At 42.7% G+C, this 20064-nt stretch overlaps 1 protein-coding gene across 1 annotated transcript in view; it reads right to left on the minus strand.

The window, feature by feature from the left end:
- ece2a (endothelin converting enzyme 2a) overlaps positions 1–20064 on the minus strand; it is a 137048-nt gene that overhangs the window by 61224 nt on the left and 55760 nt on the right. Inside the window, exon 2 of the mRNA XM_072669009.1 lies at positions 13316–13599. Within this exon, the coding sequence (XP_072525110.1) occupies positions 13316–13599 (284 nt within the window). The remainder of the gene's footprint in view (positions 1–13315; positions 13600–20064) is intronic.

The raw sequence follows: 20064 nt of genomic DNA on the forward strand, positions 1-20064 counted from the left end.
CCAGGATTGGCAAATTCGCCACAGGCGCCCAGTGCTCTTCACAGATGAAAGCAGGTTCACACTGAGCACATGTGACAGATGTGACAGAGTCTGGAGACGCCGTGGAGAGCGATCTGCTGCCTGCAACATCCTTCAGCATGACCGGTTTGGCAGTGGGTCAGTAATGGTGTGGGGTGGCATTTCTTTGGAGGGCAGCATAGCCCTCCATGTGCTCGCCAGAGGTAGCCTGACTGCCATTAGGTACCGAGATGAGATCCTCAGACCCCTTTGTGAGATATGCTGGTGCGGTTGGCCCGGGGTTCCTCCTAATGCAGGACAATGCTAGACCTCATGTGAGTGTGCCAGCAGTTCCTGCAAGATGAAGGCATTGAAGCTATGGACTGGCCCGCCCGTTCCCCAGACCTGAAACCGATTGAGCACATCTGGGACATCATGTCTCGCTCCATCCACCAACGTCACGTTGCACCACAGACTGCCCAGGAGTTGGTGGATGCTTTAGTCCATGTCTGGGAGGACATACAGGCACGTGGAGGCCACACACAATACTGAGCCTCATTTTGACTTGTTTTAAGGACATTACATTAAAGTTGGATCAGCCTGTAGTGTGTGTTTCCACTTTAATTTTGTGTGTGACTCCAATCCAGGCCTCCATTGGCTAATAAATTTGATGATTTTTGTTTGATTTTGTTGTCAGCACATTCAACTTTGTACAGAACAAAGTATTCAATGAGAATATTTCATTCATTCAGATCTAGGATGTGTTATTTGAGTGTTCCCTTTTTGAGCAGTGTATACACACACACACACACACACACACACACACACACACACACACACAGACAAAATTGTTGGTACCCCTCGGTTGAATAGAAAAACCCACAGTGGTCAAAGAAGTAACTTGATCACACCATCTGTCGTTGTTTGAACCAAAGTGGACTTCATGGGAGACGACTAAGGAGGACACTATTGTTGAAAACAAGTCAGACTGAAATTTGCCAAACTACATGTTGACAAACCCCAAAGTTCTGGGAGAATGTCCTATGGACCGATGGAACTTTTTGCCAAGGCACATCAGCTCTATGTTCACAGATGGAAAAATGAAGCATATCTACAAAAGAACACTGTCCCTATTGCGAAACATGGAGGAGGCTCTGTTATGTTCTGGGGCTGCTTTACTGCATCTGGCACAGGGTGTCTTGAATCTGTGCAGGGTACAATGAAATCTCAAGACTATCAAGGGATTCTAGAGAGAAATGTGCTGCCCAGTGTCAGAAAGCTTGGTCTCAGTCGCAGGTCATGGGTCTTGCAACAGGATAATGACCCAAAACACAGCGTAAAAAAAACACAAGAATGGCTAAGAGGAAAACATTGGACTATTCTGAAGTGGCCTTCTATGAGCCCTGACCTAAATCCTATTTAGCATCTTTGGAAGGAGCTGAAACATGCCGTCTGGAAAAGGCACCTTTCAAACTGGAGCAGTTTGCTCATGAGGAGTGGGCCAAAATACCTGCTGTGAGATGCGGAAGTCTCATTGACCATTACAGGAATCATTTGATTGCAGTGATTGCTTCAAAAGGTTGTGCAACAAAATATTAGGTTACGGGTACCATCATTTCTGTCCAGGCCTGTTTCATGAGTTTATTTATTTTAAATAATTCTGTTGAAGGTTCAAAATCAATGTCTGACTTTCATTTGTTCTTTTTTCATAGAATTTGTGTTTATTATTACCTTTGTCAGATTCAAGTTATTTCTGTGACAATTGTGGGTTTTTCTTTCATTAACCGAGGGGTACCAACAATTTTGTCCGTGCGTGTGTAAATATATATATATATATATATATATATATATATATATATATATATTTGGTTAGTGCTAGTCTAGGATCAGTTTATGTATGTGTATCTGTTCGAACATAGACATTTTTGTGAGCTCTAGAAGTACTATGAGTATGTGTGTGCATCGGTGTGTGTGTGTCTCTGATGTGGGGAGGGGATGTAAGTGTGTGTTTGAGAAGATAAATTCAGCAGTGACTGGCTTAGACTACAAATCATGTGACTTTGGGATTACATAACTCAGTCTCCAGCTAACCCTGTGCGTCTGTGTGTATGTGTGTGTGAGTGTGTGTGTGTGTGTCTGTCTGCTACAAAACACTTTGATGTGAGGAGAATTATAACCATCCCACACACACCTGCATCCACCCCAACCTCAGACATACACCCAAACAACCCATGTCTGTAAATAAAATGATGGGAAGACTACAACACGATGGTGTGTGTGTGTGTGTCTGATACAAATACATGAAAGCTTTTAAAAGAAAAAAAATCTTTGAAGTTTATTGACTTTGATTGTTTCAACGTCTTCACTTTTCCATCTCTCTCTCTCTCTCTCTCTCTCCCTCTCGCTTTGTTTCGCTCTCTGATGCTGAACAAGAAGCATAGTTGCACTTAATGCAGGGGAAAATTAGCAGGAAAAAAGAGAAAGGGTGTACAATATCTTGCTGCTGCTCCTCGTCCCCCTCTCTCGCTCTCTCGCTCTCTCTCTCTCTCTCTCTCTCTCCCTCTCCCGCTCTCTCTCTCGCTGTAGCAGTATTATGTAAGTAGGCCTGAGGCTCAGTAATTAGCAAGCTGTGTTAAAGCTTTCTTTATTAACCAGTGGCTGAGTTTTTTTTTTACTCATAAAAGCAGAGTGCATCAGGGCTACAGTCTGGGTCCAATATTTATGTTAATGAGTCAGCAGTGCAGTTGAAACAATCTCCAACAGTTTAATGGCCCTTATGTGGTCACACCCCTCCACTCTACACAGCACTACCATGGAGCACACAATGAACCGAAACCTTGGTTTCATCATATCAGCATCAACAATAAAAACAACAGGATACTTGGACATAATGAGTCAGATATCAGAAATTATTTTATGGTTATATTGTTCAGAATTGGGGGTACATTTCACATCTTCCAGATAACATGTTTGTGATATTTAAAAAATATATATTGCATCTGTTTTGTTGTATATTACTATTTATATTAAATATGTACTATTATAGTAAAATAATTAACGGTCTTCACCTCTGGATTCGTACATTCTGCTTGAATTAACATCATTGCAAAATAAGTCAAATTTTCTTTAGTTTTCTGTAATATAACTGCAGTACCAGTTATAAAATCAATTGCATAGAATATCCATTTTCTGTAGAATGTGTGATTTCAGTAATTAACAATAAATTAATAAAGAAATTGATGATTTAATAAATTAAAAATTCTCTGTTGCCCAACAAAATTGGGCTCATCTCTCATGGATGTCTTTAAATGTTTGACCCTTCCAATGACATCTAAAGCCAAACAAAGGCTAAATGCTAGAGATTACATGCTGTTATTTGCATGGCCTTCCAAACTGCACATAAGTACAATAAAGAAAGACACACGAGACAAGACACACTCAAGGTTTGAAACAGAGCAATACCCATCAGACGTATTGATAGGTAGGTAGGGTACATTGTGTGGTTTGAGACACAAAATTATATCAGCCAATCAAAGGGGGCATGATTTGCTGCACCATTTAGGGAAGAATGGATAAGTTGAACACAGAGCAGGCGAATTTCACGTAAACACAAGTTCTTAGGGGTCTCCGAGTAGCTCAGTGGCCACTATGGCCCGGGGGTTGAGAGTTTGTGTCCGGGGCCATGCCACTTTGCATTCACTGGCCGATAGAGTCGGATGGATAGATGGTGCTCTCTCCCCTCAATGTTGGCCAGCACAGGCGTCTGTGAGCTGGTGTAGCGGTCCACATCAAATTCAAAACCCTGATGCTGGTCTACAATTATATGAAGCGTACCTGTGCCGTATGCTGAACTACAGCCCCACACCATGATGTTCCCACCTTTTGGGCTGATTTGCAGTGCCCTTTGACCTCCAAACATGGTATATATTATGCCATCTAAAGAGTCAATTCAGAAGACAAATCTTCTGCTAATTGTTTTCACTCCTCTGTCTGAAATCTTGCGGGGAGCACCCAGTCGTGGCCGGGTTATGGTGAGATGATGTTCTTTCCACTTCCAGATTATGGCCCCAACAGTGCTCACTGTTGGCTCAGATGTTCTTTGTGTGGCACCTTGGTAATGAGACACTAAGTGGCAGGACTGCTTACTAATTACTGATAGATTTCAGTTGCTGCCGTTACTTCCCATTAGATTTTTGCATCTCTCCTTTGATTTCTTTGCATGTGTGCAATTTACTTAGGATTATTGGTGATAATTGGTGATTTGTTCAATACTTATTATACCCACTGTACATAAGGCTACACAAAACCTAAATAAGCCTTTTAAGACACCTTAAACTTAAATACACTTAGAAAGGCTTATTCCATTAAGCATCAGTTGTCACATTAAATGATGGCTGTTGTTGGTTCTAACAGTTCTAATAGTTTAAGAAGGTTCGTGTCAGCTATTGTAGATGTCATATGATGAACACTACCCTCCAGTAAGGTAAAACACATACATTCAATCGGGTCCAAAAATATGACCTCTACTATACCTGTACTGTAAAATGCTTCACTTCACTTCATTCATTCACTGCCTCACATCAACTTTTGATTTATTACGTCAAGTCAATAAAAACACTGGGCTATTAATGGACTGCTGCTTGCATGGATAACTGCTCTGCCATTAGTCCTCAGTGTTAGGCTTTGAGTAATACTTTAAACATTTCTTCAGTGGTTCGCTGTGAGAAGTTACTTCAGTGTCTGTGCAGCTTCCAATGTCTGAATCTGTTGGCTGAAAATTCCAGTTTTGGCTTTGGCATGAACTCTATAGGACCTCTGAAGGTGTCTGTGGTATCTGGCATCAAGACGTTCAGCAGATCCTTTAAGCCCAGTAAGTTGTGAGGTGAAACCTTTTGGTAGGTTCGGACCACTGCATAATGGGAACACCCCACCATACCTGCCTGATGTTATGAAGATATTCTGACCCAGTCGTCTAGCCATCACAGTTTGGTCCTTGTCATGGTCGCTCAGATCTTTAAATCCATTTTTCTGGCTTTAAACACATTGCCTTCAAGAACCGACTGTTCACTTGCTGCCTAGTATACCCCACGACTTGGCAGAGGCCACTGTAACCAGGTAATCACCATTATTTACTTCACATGTCAGTTTTAATGTTTACGCTGAATGGTGTACGTATGTAAGTACCTAAAGTAAATGAAAATATGACCCAAATACACTATGTGGACAAAAGTATAAGGACACCTGCTAATTCATTGTTTCTTCTGAAATCGAGGGTATTAGAAGAGGATAAACAGTTTATCCTGCTTTTGTTGGAGTAACTGTCTCTGCTGTCCAGAGAAGACTTTCTACTTCATTTAGAGGAATTGCTGTGAGGATCTAATTGCAACCAAGAGCCTTAGTGAGGTCAGGATGTTGGATGATCACCACCCCACCTCATCCCCAACTCATTCTGAGAGTGCTCGCATTCATTAAAAAGGAGTGTCCACAAACATTTGACCACATAGTGTATATTATATACTGTTTGTACATATGTCTTTGTTTCTCCTGCAATCAACAGTTTACCTAGAAAGTTTGCCTGTTTTTTTTGTTGTTTTTTTGCAGCAACAGCCTCTAATCTTGGAACATTGCTGTAAGGTTTGACTGCATTCAGACACAAGAGTATTAATTGAATGAAATGTGGAGCTTTTCTCCAAAGCACTTTACAAAGCCAAAAACAGTGTATGCAGGTTAGTTCTGTTTTTCTGTGCCTGTCTGACTAATGCAGTACATCGGAAACAGATGAAAACACACACACGCACGCACTGGAGTCTGTATATGAGAGATAATGCTTAACATCTTGACATAGAAATGATGACTGAAATGTGTTTGTACCTAAGGGCTGACTGGTGGGTTCAGTAGTCAATATTCAGTATGCTAATAGGTGGTCTGAACAACAAGCAGTTAACGTCATTCAAACGTAAGTGGGTTCTGTCTGCCTGTGGTAACTCTGTGTGTGTTTTTTTTTCTGTGGCACTAACTGTAAATGATGTCAGTGGGATAAGAGTGTGTGTGTGTGTGTGTGTGTGTGCATCCCTGCATCTACACATGTGTTTTCCTGTTGAGGTAATTGTAAATGGTTGTGATTTGAAATGTTGTGTGTGAGTGTGTGTGAGTGTGTGTGTATGTGTGTGTATGTGTGTGTGCACTTTCAAGTGTCATTGGCTTTGGTTCTGTGCAGATTGAGTGTTGCTATGGAGACGAGGTGGGAGATCCGCAGAGTGTGGCTCCTGTGTGACTCCTGTGTTTGTATGCAATATCCTATCCTATTCTATGCAATATCCTAGTATCTGTGTGTACACTGAGCTCTATTTGAGCAGTGCTATACTTCTAGCAATGTAAACTATAGGGACAAAAGTATTGGGACACCTGCCCATTTATTTCTGTTTTCTAAAAATCAAGGTTAATAAAAAAAAAAGTTCTTTTGTTGGAGTAACTGTCTCTACTGCCCAGGGAAGGCTTTCTACCAGAACCTCTGAGCATTGCTGTGAGGATCTGATTGTATTCAGCAACAAGAGGAGCATTAGTGAGGTCAGGATGTTGGATGATCACCACTTCACCTCATCCCTAACTCTCCAACTCCTTCCGAAAGTATGTGATAGAGCCCCATAATTTCAGAGAACAGTTCCACAGCTCAATGCTGGGGTGGTTTTATACCTCTCAATCCCATGCCTGGCATTAGGCATGGTGCGAGTAGGTTCATTTGTATGTGTGTCCATCTGTGTCCGCAATGGGTGCAACTTAAAGTAGATGAAGGGCTTGATTAGAAGGCATTTGGACATAATGGCCATAAAGTGTATGATTCACACAGTGTTTGTAAATGCATGTGAATGCATTCAAGTGTGTGTGTGTGTGTGAGCTTCCAATGCCATGTCTTTGGCAGCACTGAGGAAAATCTGAGAAAATCTTAAAGGGATACTCCAGCATTTCTCAACTAATCTCCATCTGCTGCCTCTTAAGCTCACAGACATTTACCATGGAGAATGTGAGATGTGTTTATGTGCATTTAGAATAGATAAAGGAACCAAAACACACATAATAGCCCCAGGTGCTGAGCAGGTGCTGGAGTCTGTGAATAAACATGTAATGCAAAGCATGTCATTTTATAGAACACTGATGCTGTATCTTCAGCCAAAGATACACTACATTATATGTCCAAATGTTTGTGGACACCCCTTCTAATGAATGCATGCATCTACTTTAAATTGCACTTATTGCGGACAAACACACACACACACACACACACACACACAAACATACATACACACACCTTGTCTAATCCCTGTAGAGAGGTACTACCAATAGACATGGACCTACTGGGACCATGCCTAGTACAAGCGTGGGCTAGAGGGGTATAAAGTTCCCCAGCACTAAGCTATGGAGCAGTTGTGGCATGAGGTGGGGTGGTGATCAGGCAACATCCTGACCTCACTAATGCTCTTGTCACTTAATGCAAACAAATCCTCACAACAATGCTCTAATAGAAATCTAATAGAAAGTCTTCCCTGGACAGTAGTTACTGAACAGTTTCTTCAACGAAAGCAGGATAAACTTTTTTGTTTTTTACACCCTGGATTTAAAAAAACAAAAACAATGAATAAGCAGATGTCCCAATACTTCTGTCCATATAGTGTATTTCTAAATTAGTCAGTGTCTGTAAAATGTATTAATTTACAGATATATAACAGAAGGAAATTTAAAGTTAAGGAGGGGTCACCAATCTAGGCCGGTAGGGCACGGTAGCAGGTTTTCATTCCCAGCCTGCAGGAACAGCCAGCACACCAGTAAAAAGCCACTGGACATGCAATGCTGCAACATGATAAAAGACAAAGGCCACTTTGGGAGAATATGAACTAGAAGCTACTGGACCACCAGTGTCACAGTCTACAGCTGACTGCTTTTAACATCATTATGGACTAAGAGGCTGCTGTCCAATAAAAAAGTCCCCCCTCCAAAAGCAGCACCTTCAAACTTAACAAAAGCTTGAAGCTGAACCACACGGACATAAAGAAAAGCCTTCTGGAGAAAAGGTTTGTGGTCAGATGGGACAAAGACATTGGGAGTAGTAAAGGTAAGGCATTCTACCCCAAGAACACAGCAACTGTTAAGCATAGTGGAGTCAGCAACATGTTCTAGGGCTGTGTTGGAAATTCATTGCACAAAGTGAATAGAAAAATCACAAAGAGAGACCACCTCAGAATTCTTTAGTATTACCTCTGACCAACAGCTGAATGTTTTAAACGTCGCAATCACATAACCTAAAGGTTGTGGAATGGTCATTTCAAATTTCGGACTTCCAATATGAGGGACTGTGTTTAACTGTGCTTAACTTTAAACAGCCTATGGCCCGCCAGCAGACGGAAAGTGTTATTACAAACTTCCATTACCAAAGAATAGCCCCACCAGTTTCTGGTCAGGTGCATCCTGTCTGCTTTAATTATTTCCTAGAATGTATATCATTCGTCAAACTCATCTAGTTATTGGAAAATTGCAAATCAAACTCAAGGAAACCTCCCCTAGGGAGGCTAGCGCTGTTCATGGAACTAGTCATCTGGAAACCATTGTTCAGGGAAGCACAGCAGGGGAAAGTGCCCCTTAGGGGAGCGCCGTGGGTATTTGGCTAATAGCTAACCCTAGGAGTCTGGGACATCTCCATCTTCCACTGCCCTGAGAGAACGGCAACATTACACAATATGACATATATGAAAAATATACAAGTAGCGGCTTCTTGTTACAGTGCTAAAAACAACGCCACGCTACATGCTTAGCATAACGCTTATGCTTAGTGTCTCATTCCGAGGAAAAATAAAAGGGTTTTAAATCGCCCCAACCAAAACCACATAGTCACTATTTATGCATCAGAGAACCATTTTAAAGTGGATTAAGGCATTCTGGAGCTCAAACTGCAGCGTCTAAATGCTCCTTACTGCTGGCCTTACACCAAACCACAATTTTCTGTCACAGACAAATGTCCAACCTGGGAATAAAATAATGCAATTCTTGCTACAGTTGCAGCATGCTTCCACCCTTCTTGCTCATATGGTGTAAGGTGATCAGGATAGAAGTCTTACATCTTAATTGGCTCATGCTAATTGTGACGTGGACATTGTGAATAATCAATAGCATAGGTATGCATGTGATATCACAGGTATTGGAAGTCACTGTGGCCACGCCCACTGAGTGGCAAAAAGACTGACTAAATGGCAGTGTTAGCGTTCAGTGGGAATGACTGTTCCAACAAATTCAGCAGGAATTCAGAACTCTCCTTTTTCAGACTGCTGAAAGCGAAAGAGCAGAGAATCAAATGGATTGCAGCAATTCCCAGAAACAACCCAGGCACCAAAACGTGTGGGAGCTCACTGCTTGGTGAAGTCATGCTCTGAAAACAGGTGGGAAAAAAACAGCCCTCTGTGGTTGTGAGTTTAGCAACATGCTAAGTTCGATTAAAAGGGAAAGCTAGCAAACCTGGATAACCCAAGTCATTAAACATGCCTGAAAACAGTGGAAAACACTCCTAAGACTATTCACTCAACACTGTACTCTCAGATATGAGGTTTTTACACCAATAATATTTAGCTTACAGTATAACACTTATTACACAATTTCTTTATTTCTTTGTTTCTTTAGGTTTTCTAAAAGAGTTCTTAAAGAGGGGAGAAAAGGGGAAGGGGGGCTGAAAGAATAAAAAATGGCCATAGTCCTTATCCTATGCATTTCTTTTACACTGCAGTCTGGCCTATATCCTTTAATGAGAGACTACAGCTCTCGCTCATTCACTCACCTTTCGACACTTACCACCATTTCCCTTACTCTCAGCCTTCATTCCTCCCTCACTCCCTCTGCCTCGCTCTCCCTCGATCTCTCATTAGCTTCTTGTCAGTCGCGTTTTCCGTCTCTCTCTCTCTCTCCCCCCTCCCTCTGATTCTCGCTCGCTCTCACTCTCTCTCCTTCTCGGTTAATGTAGGTGAAAAACACTGGCACTCCCGAAGCATTAGAACACTTCATTATGCGGAGACTGCCGTCACAGGAAATAGGTGAAATTCACCAATTTACCATCTCTAATAACCAAGCCTCAGTGCACAGGCACACGCACACACACACACACACACACACACACACACACACACACACACACATATACACACTACAGTATGTTACAGTATTGGAAGCAGGTGTGAAAGGTTGAAGGAAAAACAACAAGAAGAGGATAATTAACATTTGAGGAGATTTAGTGAGCAAAAGAGAAAAAAGAAGAAGAGAGAAAAGACAGACAGAGAAAGAGAGAGATCGAGCGAGGGAGAATGGAGAGCAGGAGCAGTTCGTAGGTAAGTAGAGGAGGTCGACAGCAAAACGAAGACAGATAACCAGCCACTGGAGGGAGAGTTCAGTAAAAAAGAAGGATTGCAGCATTTCAAATGAAAGGCAAATCACGGAGCATAAAGCTTCAGTTTGCCAGTAACGGCTGAATCATGAGACAGGAAACAGCTCTAATAGAAGTGATGTCAGATTTGGAGCAGCTTCGCTGGGTGTTTGTGATGGAGTACACCAGCCCAGCGGGGGGAAAAGGCCATTCAACAAAAACGAAATAAAAACAATTACAGTGCTTTCAATCTTCAAACCCATTAACAGCATTCAGCTGCAGTCAGATGTTTACATACACTCATCATAAGCATGAATTCCAGGATTGCAGATGAGTGCACAACATATACTAAATGGACAAAAATATTGGGACACCTGCACATTACACCTACAGCTTTTATGACAATCCATTCTAAATTCATAGGCTTTAATATGGAGTTGTCCCCATCTTTGCAGCTCTAACAGCAGGTTTGGAACTCTGCAGCTACTGGATCAGCAGAGCTTTAGTGACTTTTATGCTCTATGTACCACAACCACCACTTTGCGGCTGAGTTGCTGTGGTTCCGAAACGCTTCCACTTTTCAATAATACCACTCATGGTGGAATATTTAGAAGGGAATCAATTTCACCAAATGACTTGTTGCAACGGTGGCATCCTATTACAGGACCTCACTGGAATTCAGTGAGCTCTTTAGAACAACCCATTCTTTCACTAATGTGTGTAAAGGCAGACAGCATGGCTTAATGCTTGAGTTTATACACCTGTGGCAATGAGAACTACCACATAAAACACGTAAGAAGGGTTTGTTTGACAACACTAGTTGGATTGACCAACAGTACAACAGTACAATGGGGAACGTCCGAGGAGCTCAGTGCATATCCGAGAAGGATGATCGCATATTTACGCACAAGTCAGGAATGAGAAGAAGCTAAAAAGACTCTGCCCTCAGAAACCAACAGAAACACGTTTAAGCTCGACTAAAGTTTGCAGCTCAACACACAGACACAGAAAATCCTTTTAGGGGAAAAATTTATGGTCACAAGAGACAAGCATATTGGGAGAAGCAAAGGTGAGGCATTCAATCTCAAGAACACTCTACCACATGTTTAGCATGATGGTAGCAACATGTTCTAGGACTTTTGAAATTGGAAAATTGCACAAAGTGGATGGAATAATGAAGAATCAAATGCGGCTGTGAAATGGATAAAGCAGGCTAACATGTAGCTTTTGGAATGGCCTTCACAAAGTCCTGACCTCAAATATGTGAACTTTGCTTAAATGTCAAGTCTGTGTCAGGGAACCAACAAATTGAATTGATTTAATTGAAAATTATTCAGACCCTTTGCTGTGGCACAGCAGATTGTGTTCAGGTGCGCCATGTCTGCTTTAATTATCCATGAAACAGGTCTAGAACTCAGTTGAAGCCTGCATGTTGCAATCTGAATTGATTAGACACAGTGTAGAAAGGGACACACCTGGGTCTATAAAGGCCCATCATTTAGACTTGCACTGTCAAGACATAAAATCATGAACTGTGTGTGGATCTCCAGGATCAGATTGTGGCAAACCACTGATCAAACAAATTCTAAGGCTTTGGGTGTTCTTAAGGATCACAGTGGGCCCGAACATTTTGAAATGGATTGTACCAACTTCAAAAATCTCGAGAAATTAGGCAAGCGGGCAAGAAGCGCCTCAGGGAGGTGAGAAAGTCACTCTTAAAGTCTTCCAAAAGTCCTGCGCTGCAATGTAAGAAGGACTGTAGGACGGACGGACATCTCTGTAGCACTCTATAAATCAGTGGCATGACCCAAGCAAAAAGCATATGACATGGAGTTCTCTGGCAACATGCTGAAAAAACTTCCCCAGACAAACCAGTTGAGGCATTTGCAGGTCAGCTATGGCAATGGCAATGTGGGCCAAAACTAGCTAAGCTCTAGCTGCCACATTTAAGGTTTGTCATGGCATTTGAACTCGCTGGACCACATGTGGCCTACATGCAACCTATCATGTGAGATGTTGGCACAGGTTTTATTTTTTGGCCCAGTTATTTCCAACAATGGCTGTATTCCGGCAACCAGGTTTATCATCAGGCTAATACCATCCCTACTGTGAAACATGGTGGTAGCAGCATCATGCTGTTGGGGGGCTTCTCAGTGACAGGGAGGTCATAATTAAAGGGGTGGATAAAAGCCATATACTGCAAATATTGAAATATCTTTCAAGAAGACCTCCTCCAAGAGTGCTCACACACTCAGACTGGGGTGACAGCTCAGTATGGGTGATTAAGTGTAAATTGATGGGTAAAATAGGAATTGTACTGAATCCAAATTAATTCAACCCAATAGAGAAACACTGCCTTTACAGAGTCCCGGGTGCCAATATCAGTATGAACTGCTATGCACATAAATAAATTGCAAATTTAAAGAGTAAATTTACTGCAACATTTTTAAGAAACTAAAAATCAAACATATTAGTCTAGAATGTCACTTTATATACATACATTTTAGGTTAAAACTTTACTTTGCTGTGGCCCAGCAGACTAAGGACTGCCACTATAAACCAATTCCCAGGTCATGCTGTCTGCCATCAGCAGCCGAAGCCCGAGAGGGCACAACTGGCCTGGTTCTCTCCAGGTAGGCAGATGCACTTCAGTGTGGCACTGCATGCCATAGGGGGGAACACTAACAAATGGATTAGGCAATTGGCTTTCCTCAACTAGGGAGAAAAATGTGGGTAGTAATAATTGTGGATCAATATGTATAATGGCTATATTATTTATCCAAGTAAAAGATTAGATCCAAACAACAATCATTCTAAATAACCAAACATCATCACTGCAGTCCAGTCCCGGTCTACAGCATCACCTCTGTGTCAACTCGAACAGGACACAGAGTACAGGATGTCATGTGACTGTTCGTTTACCTCAGAGAGCACCTGGTGCAGTAGCTGGGCACTGTTGTTTGAAATGCTCCAGGGGTCTCGTTCATCCACCAGCATGGCATCCAGCGTGCCTTTCTCCATCACCACATCGAACGATGCATCAGGAAAAGCCGGGCGGCGAATGTCCATACACACCCAGCTCAAACCAGCACAGTCAGAGTGACGCTGGGCCATGGTCTCCACACACACATTGGAGTAGTCCACGTTTGTGATGGAGGTGTAACCAGCCTGGTACATGTCCACGCTCAGAGCGCTGTTACCACAACCTGAGAAAGAGAGAGAGAGAGAGAGAGAGAGAGAGAGAGAGAGAGAGAGATAGAGTCTGGTTTTACACATTTGTGTATATAAACAATAGCTTAAAAACCCATCAATTTAGCAGTCTTGTGATCAGTAAGGAGCTAGTTCGGGCCATGTCTTCAGCTCAAGATGATTTGGGAGAAGACTGTAAGGGGGGGGAGAGAACTTTTGGGCTGGAGTTCGAGCGGCTTCTGCCTTGGTAGATATGTGGAGCTAGGACGGGCAGATGACAGGGTTAAAAGGGAGGTGACCGGGTGGTGGAGGGTTGCGCAGACTTGATGTAGACACATGATTAAGGTACAGATGGAATAAATAGAACATCAGATTAGGGAGGAGGGGCATCAGGCACGTTCTGTCTCCCAAAATACAGTTATTTCATAACTCCACTGTGGCGAGCCACTGGAGAAAGGGGCGTGACCACATGACCAGGCAGCGGTCTATTTTAAACCACCCTCCACCACACCCAAACAGAAACTTAAAAGAACATAATAACTCTAGTAGGGGCTCTACCAGTCTCAACACTCAGGCTCTTTTTGGTCAGTCCTGGGCAGCTCAGTTGGTCATGTGCTCTCCGTGTTCGCACTTTCCTGCGTGTGCTTGAGCATGCCCTTTTATGCCTCAGGGCGATGTAGGGTGGGGTTGTCAACGTGCCCCCGACCTCCTCACCTCCACATCACTCAAGGCGTATGCATGTGAAGTCACAGGTGGCTGGAGTCACTGTGGCCACATCCACTGAGTGGCAAGAAGACTGACTGAGTGGCAGCTTGCTCTCAGATATGAGGTTTTATCCTATAAAGAAGTGGGTTTTGAGCCTCAGTGAGCTGGACGTTCATGGCTACACATCGCTGACCATGGACCATTGGTTCTTTGGATCTCGGTCAGATACAGCTATGTTTAACTTAAACAGATAATTATTTGTTTTTATTCCCGGTTTGTCGTTGTTTTCACTAATAAACGCAGCCGTGTTACAGAATATTTTGCCTAAAGGGGGCGTGTTCTAGGGGGAACATGATGTCAGTGCATACCATTGTCAATAGTGATGCAACAGTACAGTGGAGGAAGGCCTGGTCTCTAGTAACGCTCTAACAAACTAAGCTGTTTCTTTATTTTTATTCTAATCTGAATGTTCTTTCCCATGTCCTCCCAATTCTGCAAACATCCCCCAGTCACAGTGACTGAGCCAAACTTAATGATGGCAAAAAAACTAAACAAAACCTGAACGTCCTTCAAAGTTCTTTACCAAGCGCCAATGCACACACACACTTCCTCCGAGGGTTGCCAAGTCCACTTACTCCGATCCTGACCTGGCCAGGCATGGCTAATGACTCACACTGCGTCGATAGGCTTCGACAGGTCGCGGCGGTCTCTGCAGTGATAGATGGCCTGAAATGCTTGCCTCGCTACAGCAGCAGACAAAGGCTTTATCGGCCAAATCTGACATCGGTTGCCAGATCCTCCCCGGCAATCTTCATCTACACACAACAGGGATGATTAATGAAGACAGAGGAGGAAATGGCAAGCCAGAGGTGTCAGTACTACTAGGTGTTTGGCAAGACTAGAAGAGTGCTGCTGAAGATCACCCTCTGAAGGTGTTTTTGTTTGTTTGTTTATTTAAATGAGTCACTTCCCCCCCCACTCTATATGTTCACACATCTAATCATTCACACCCTCGCCCACCTATATGACAGGAAACTGGTACATGCTCAGAGCTCTGTTGATGTGTTGATATACTGTTGCCTCATCACAGTTCTTCATTTTTATATTGTTTATACATCAACATAAGTCACATAGTACATTAATGCTGTTAGCAAAGCAAATAGACATACTGGGGTACTGCATGTTACAACCACCTATATATCAATTACCTCAGAAATGTCATCATAAGTCTTAGATTTACACTTGCAAAAAACACCATATTGACACAATTCAAGTTTTGTACCTTAAAAAGACTATAATCCTATCGAATGTTTTTTCTTAGGTGACATAATTGTGGCGTTTGTGTACCAAGAAATAACAAATTTATATTTATACAGTACCAGTTACAAGTTTGAACACACCTGGTTGAATGTGTGTTGATCATCATCTTAAAAACATTTGATTCTCTGCTCCGAGTACCTCAGCAGTCTAAGTTTCCAGGTTCCAAGTTTGAATCCCGAGCTATGCCACTTTCCCATCAGTGGCAGGAGTCAGAGAGAGCACAACTGGCCATGGTCTCTCCAGGTGGGTAGATGGTGTGCTCTCCCCTCATAGCCCTTAAGCAATGTTGGCCGACACAGGCCTCTGTTAGCTGATGTGGCAGAGCTGGAGACCGGGCACTTTCCTCCGAGCGTGTCGGCTGCCTGGCAATGCCTCAAGTTTGAAAAGAGGCGGTGGCTGACTTTGCATGTACTGTAGGAGACATGTGTTAAGTCCTAACCCCCCAGTGGCTTGAGCATTGCTAGGGTGAGCTAGGTTAACAGGTGGGTTAATTGGCAGTACCAAATTGGGAAAAAAGGGGAAATTTTGTTACTCAAATTATAAAAAAAAACAACTAAATATTTAAGGATGACATTTGTGTTCAAATTTGGTATGCGCAACTCACGTCTGCCCATGCTGCTGTCTACTACTTGTGGTATGTGCAGTGCTTGCTGGTTTGGAGCAAAAGTGGGAAGCGCTCTCTGGGTTTTTTTTTTTTAGACCTGTCTCATACAGTTCTGGTTCTGGTTCAGAAATCAGCCTTTCCTCCAAAAATAATGTGCTTCAAAGTGCAGCTGTGAATTTTCCATGTTTAGTATGACAGCAGCTTTCCTGTATCTTTAAGATTGATGTATATAAGTGAGCTATGTCCTGCTAGGATACCCTGTATTGGTGTCTTGTTCAAAAAAAAAAAATGGGCAGTGTAAGCAGGTGACCTAACTCACCTTAGGTAATCTGCAGGTTAATGACCATAATCAATCAAAAACCAACGCAATGAATATTAATTTAGAATCATTAACAAATGAATAACAATACTTTCAGAGCCCGAGCTTTACCAGTCTGCGATCTATCCCAGCTTCAGCACAAGTGTGACTGACAGGAAGTCAGGGCGCCGCCACGCTTTGACACCTCCGCCTCAGAACCATGACTAACACTAATTATCACCCCCTTCGTTGGCTAATTAAAGAGCCCTTACCGAACAGAGACTTAACGACGGCGTTTAATCACAGCTTCGTTCTTTCTTTCTCCTTGTTTCTTTCACCCTTTTTCAGTCGCTTTTCCATCCTTGTTTAACCCTTAACGCAAAGCTTCGAGGAGCCGTGCTTACAGTCCCAGTCCACTCAAAGGAAATCTTAGAGTGTTAGCTCTCAGGTAACAGGTCACAGTCTTATCAAGAGCAACATCAATCCAAAGGATGCTAGAGTGAATCGACTGACACAAAGGTTTCAAAATCAGCTGAGATGTATTTATAACTGGCAAACTCATTGCAATTACCCAGAAGACCTTGAGAAATGTGGCTTCTTTTTAAATTGTGCACGCTTTTGAACATGCACTGAAAGTGGTTCCTTTGCATAACTAATGGGTGGAATTTACTGGATGGAAGAGGACTGAAATGGGTAATCGACTATTAGATGGGTGATAGGTCTATAATCCTACAATCGTATAATTATACACTCAACATGCTATTTATTAGAAACACTATACTAGTACCGGGTAGAGCCTTTTTCCCAGCTACCATGTCCATGTGGAGCCTGTATGAGAAGCCCAACTAGCAACCAGAGAGTTTTGTCCTTGGGTTCCACATTGACCCCACATAAATTCCTGCCCAAATCACTGATAGGACCGAGAAGGGGTTAAACATGGGTCCCATCTGAGTTGTACATAGAATATGGGGCCTAACTGAGATCCATGTGAGATTAAGATGGGTTGTAACGATGGGGGCCCATTTGGGAAGCCCAACTGGGTCCAGGTGAAAATGCACATCAACAAACAACAAACTCACTCAGATCCCATGCCCACCTAAAACCCACCTAGCCCCACATGATCACTTTGGTTGGGTTTTGCCCTCAAAACAGCTCCAATTCTTCATGGCATGAATTCTGCAAGATGTAGGAAACATTCCTTTGGATTCCTCTGGTTGTGGTTTACTTGCTACATGACTGATCAGCAACACAGGGTCGCAAATTACAAGATCTTTCACTAGAAGGAACCCACAACAAGTCTGTCCCGAAAAAACACAAGAACTGATGCTGGGCGAGGTGCTGATTTGCAGTGAAAACACACAAAGAAAAAGAAAAGAATATGGATTAGAAAACAGAAATAAAGACACTTGCGTACAACTCTATCCTCTGCTTTCTCCTCACCCCGTGTCCTGCACGCTCATTGGCTGTGGCTCCTCGCTGCACTTACTTTCAGTCACAACACTTCTTACAATACCGGATTTAGAGATGCCGACAGGTCCAGATAACTGTCAAGACTTGCGAGACATCTGTGATCACTCTGCAAGCTCTCGGATCATGTCTTTCAGCAGTTCACACATAGCCACCAAGCCAGTGCTGAGCGATCACCAAAACCCCTCGGGGACATGTTCTGGGATGTATATTAAATTGTAAAAGTTGTTTTTCGTAGCCTCTGTATTGGATGTGGGAGAAATGGGCAGGCATGAAGATCACTATAGCCAGACAACTGGGGCACAGCGTCTCAGAAACAGCGAGGTTTGTGTGGTGTTTCAATGGTGACCTACCAACACTAGTCTGAGGAGGAAAATCTCAGGTGCCCCTACTCATCAATATGGAAATCACTGGAATAAATATTCTTTTTTCTGCAGCTCTATTTCTGCACTTTTCTGGTGTTATGGGTTATTTCTGTTATTTTTATAATAATTGAAAATACAAGAAAAAATGGAGGGCTGTGGAGGCTTAAGGGGCTTGCTGTTGACTTCATATCTGCAGAAGGTTATATGGGGATATGGGGTAAGAAGCCATGGGATAGACTTCTATCTCTATCCCCATTTCATTTTCACATCTGCAGTGGACTGTCCCCAGTTCATGGTGCATTTTGTGAGGGCGCCTAATAGTCAGAGGTCCCTGGGCCCTGGCCTCACTGGACAGTTAGTATTTAATCCCTGGACAAACCACAATCTGGTGGCGGGGTGATTGGTGCCCAGCAGCAGCATGATGTGCCCAGCCACACTGCACACTTTGCCCACATGTTGGAACAGATTGTAGAACATAAAGCTTTGAGGGTGTTCAAATTCCCCAGACATTAATCCTGTCCAGCATATTTAGGATGAACAACAAGTCTGACCAGTGGCGGCTTCATCACAGGGCACCTTCAAAGGTTTTGTAGTGTGGTCAGATTTGTTTTGCCAGGACCAACAGCATCTCAACCTGGTCACTAATGCTCATTAGTGCATATATGAGGAGTTAAAACAAGATAAACTCAGAATGCATAAAATACAGGCATTGTGTAATTTATGAACATCCAAGACCAACAATTCATATATTTAATAATTAATTCATGTACGGTATTCCACTAAATATTCAGCTAAACTCTGCACACAACAGATTAACATGTGTGTCAATAATCCTCGCTCTCACTTTGAATCAGTGAATTTAAATCATTGGTGTGTGTGTGTGAGAGAGAGAGAGAGAGATACAGCATAAAGACACAGAGATGCTGGTGGCTAGCATTTCCAGAGGTGGTTCATCTTCAGCCTCCTGAGTATTTGCTGCTCTGTGTGACTGAAGCCTAAACTATACTTAGCACAAGTGTTGATCCTCTTGTGAGAGTGTGTGTGTGTGTGTGTGTGTGTGTGTGTGTGTAGTCCTGGTTGTGTTTCTCCTTCAGCATTAGACAGAGAGACAGAGACAGTGTGTGTGTGGTACTGGTTGTGTGAGAGTGTGAAATATTACTTTCTCAGGTGCCGTTAAACACTTTTGCGTGTGAAATCACTCTTGGTGATGTCAGAACCGTAAGAGTAAGGGTCTACAGGGACCTGAGATGTACTTGGTTAATAGAGTGTTAAAAAACACCTACACAAGTCAGGTGAGAGTAGGTCCCTGTGTGCTGTGTGCGTGAGAGAGAGAGAGAGAGAGAGAGAGAGATCATCTGTTCTGTGCTGTCCTGTGGGAAAGCTGTGCGTTTCTGATGTACAGTGAAAATATGGGGCAAAACGTCATCATGTGACCTTTTATATAACACACTACACAACTGCCAGTTAACCCCATTTACCCACTGAACCCTGCAGACAGAAAACCCACACACATACACACAGTATAAACACATGCACATTAGACCCCCAACATTAGATCTAATGTGAGATCATGTGCACCATGCAGATTAGACTATGAAAAATGCCATTAGGCAATAAAACTGCACCTATACAGTATTGGCACCCCTGCACTTTCTTTCAGAAAATACCCCACTTCTCTCAGAACATTGTTACAGTTACCAATGTTTCTGTATTAATTTAGTTA

This window comes from Salminus brasiliensis, chromosome 23 (assembly GCF_030463535.1).
Source record: "Salminus brasiliensis chromosome 23, fSalBra1.hap2, whole genome shotgun sequence".
NCBI classification, from domain to species: domain Eukaryota; kingdom Metazoa; phylum Chordata; class Actinopteri; order Characiformes; family Bryconidae; genus Salminus; species Salminus brasiliensis.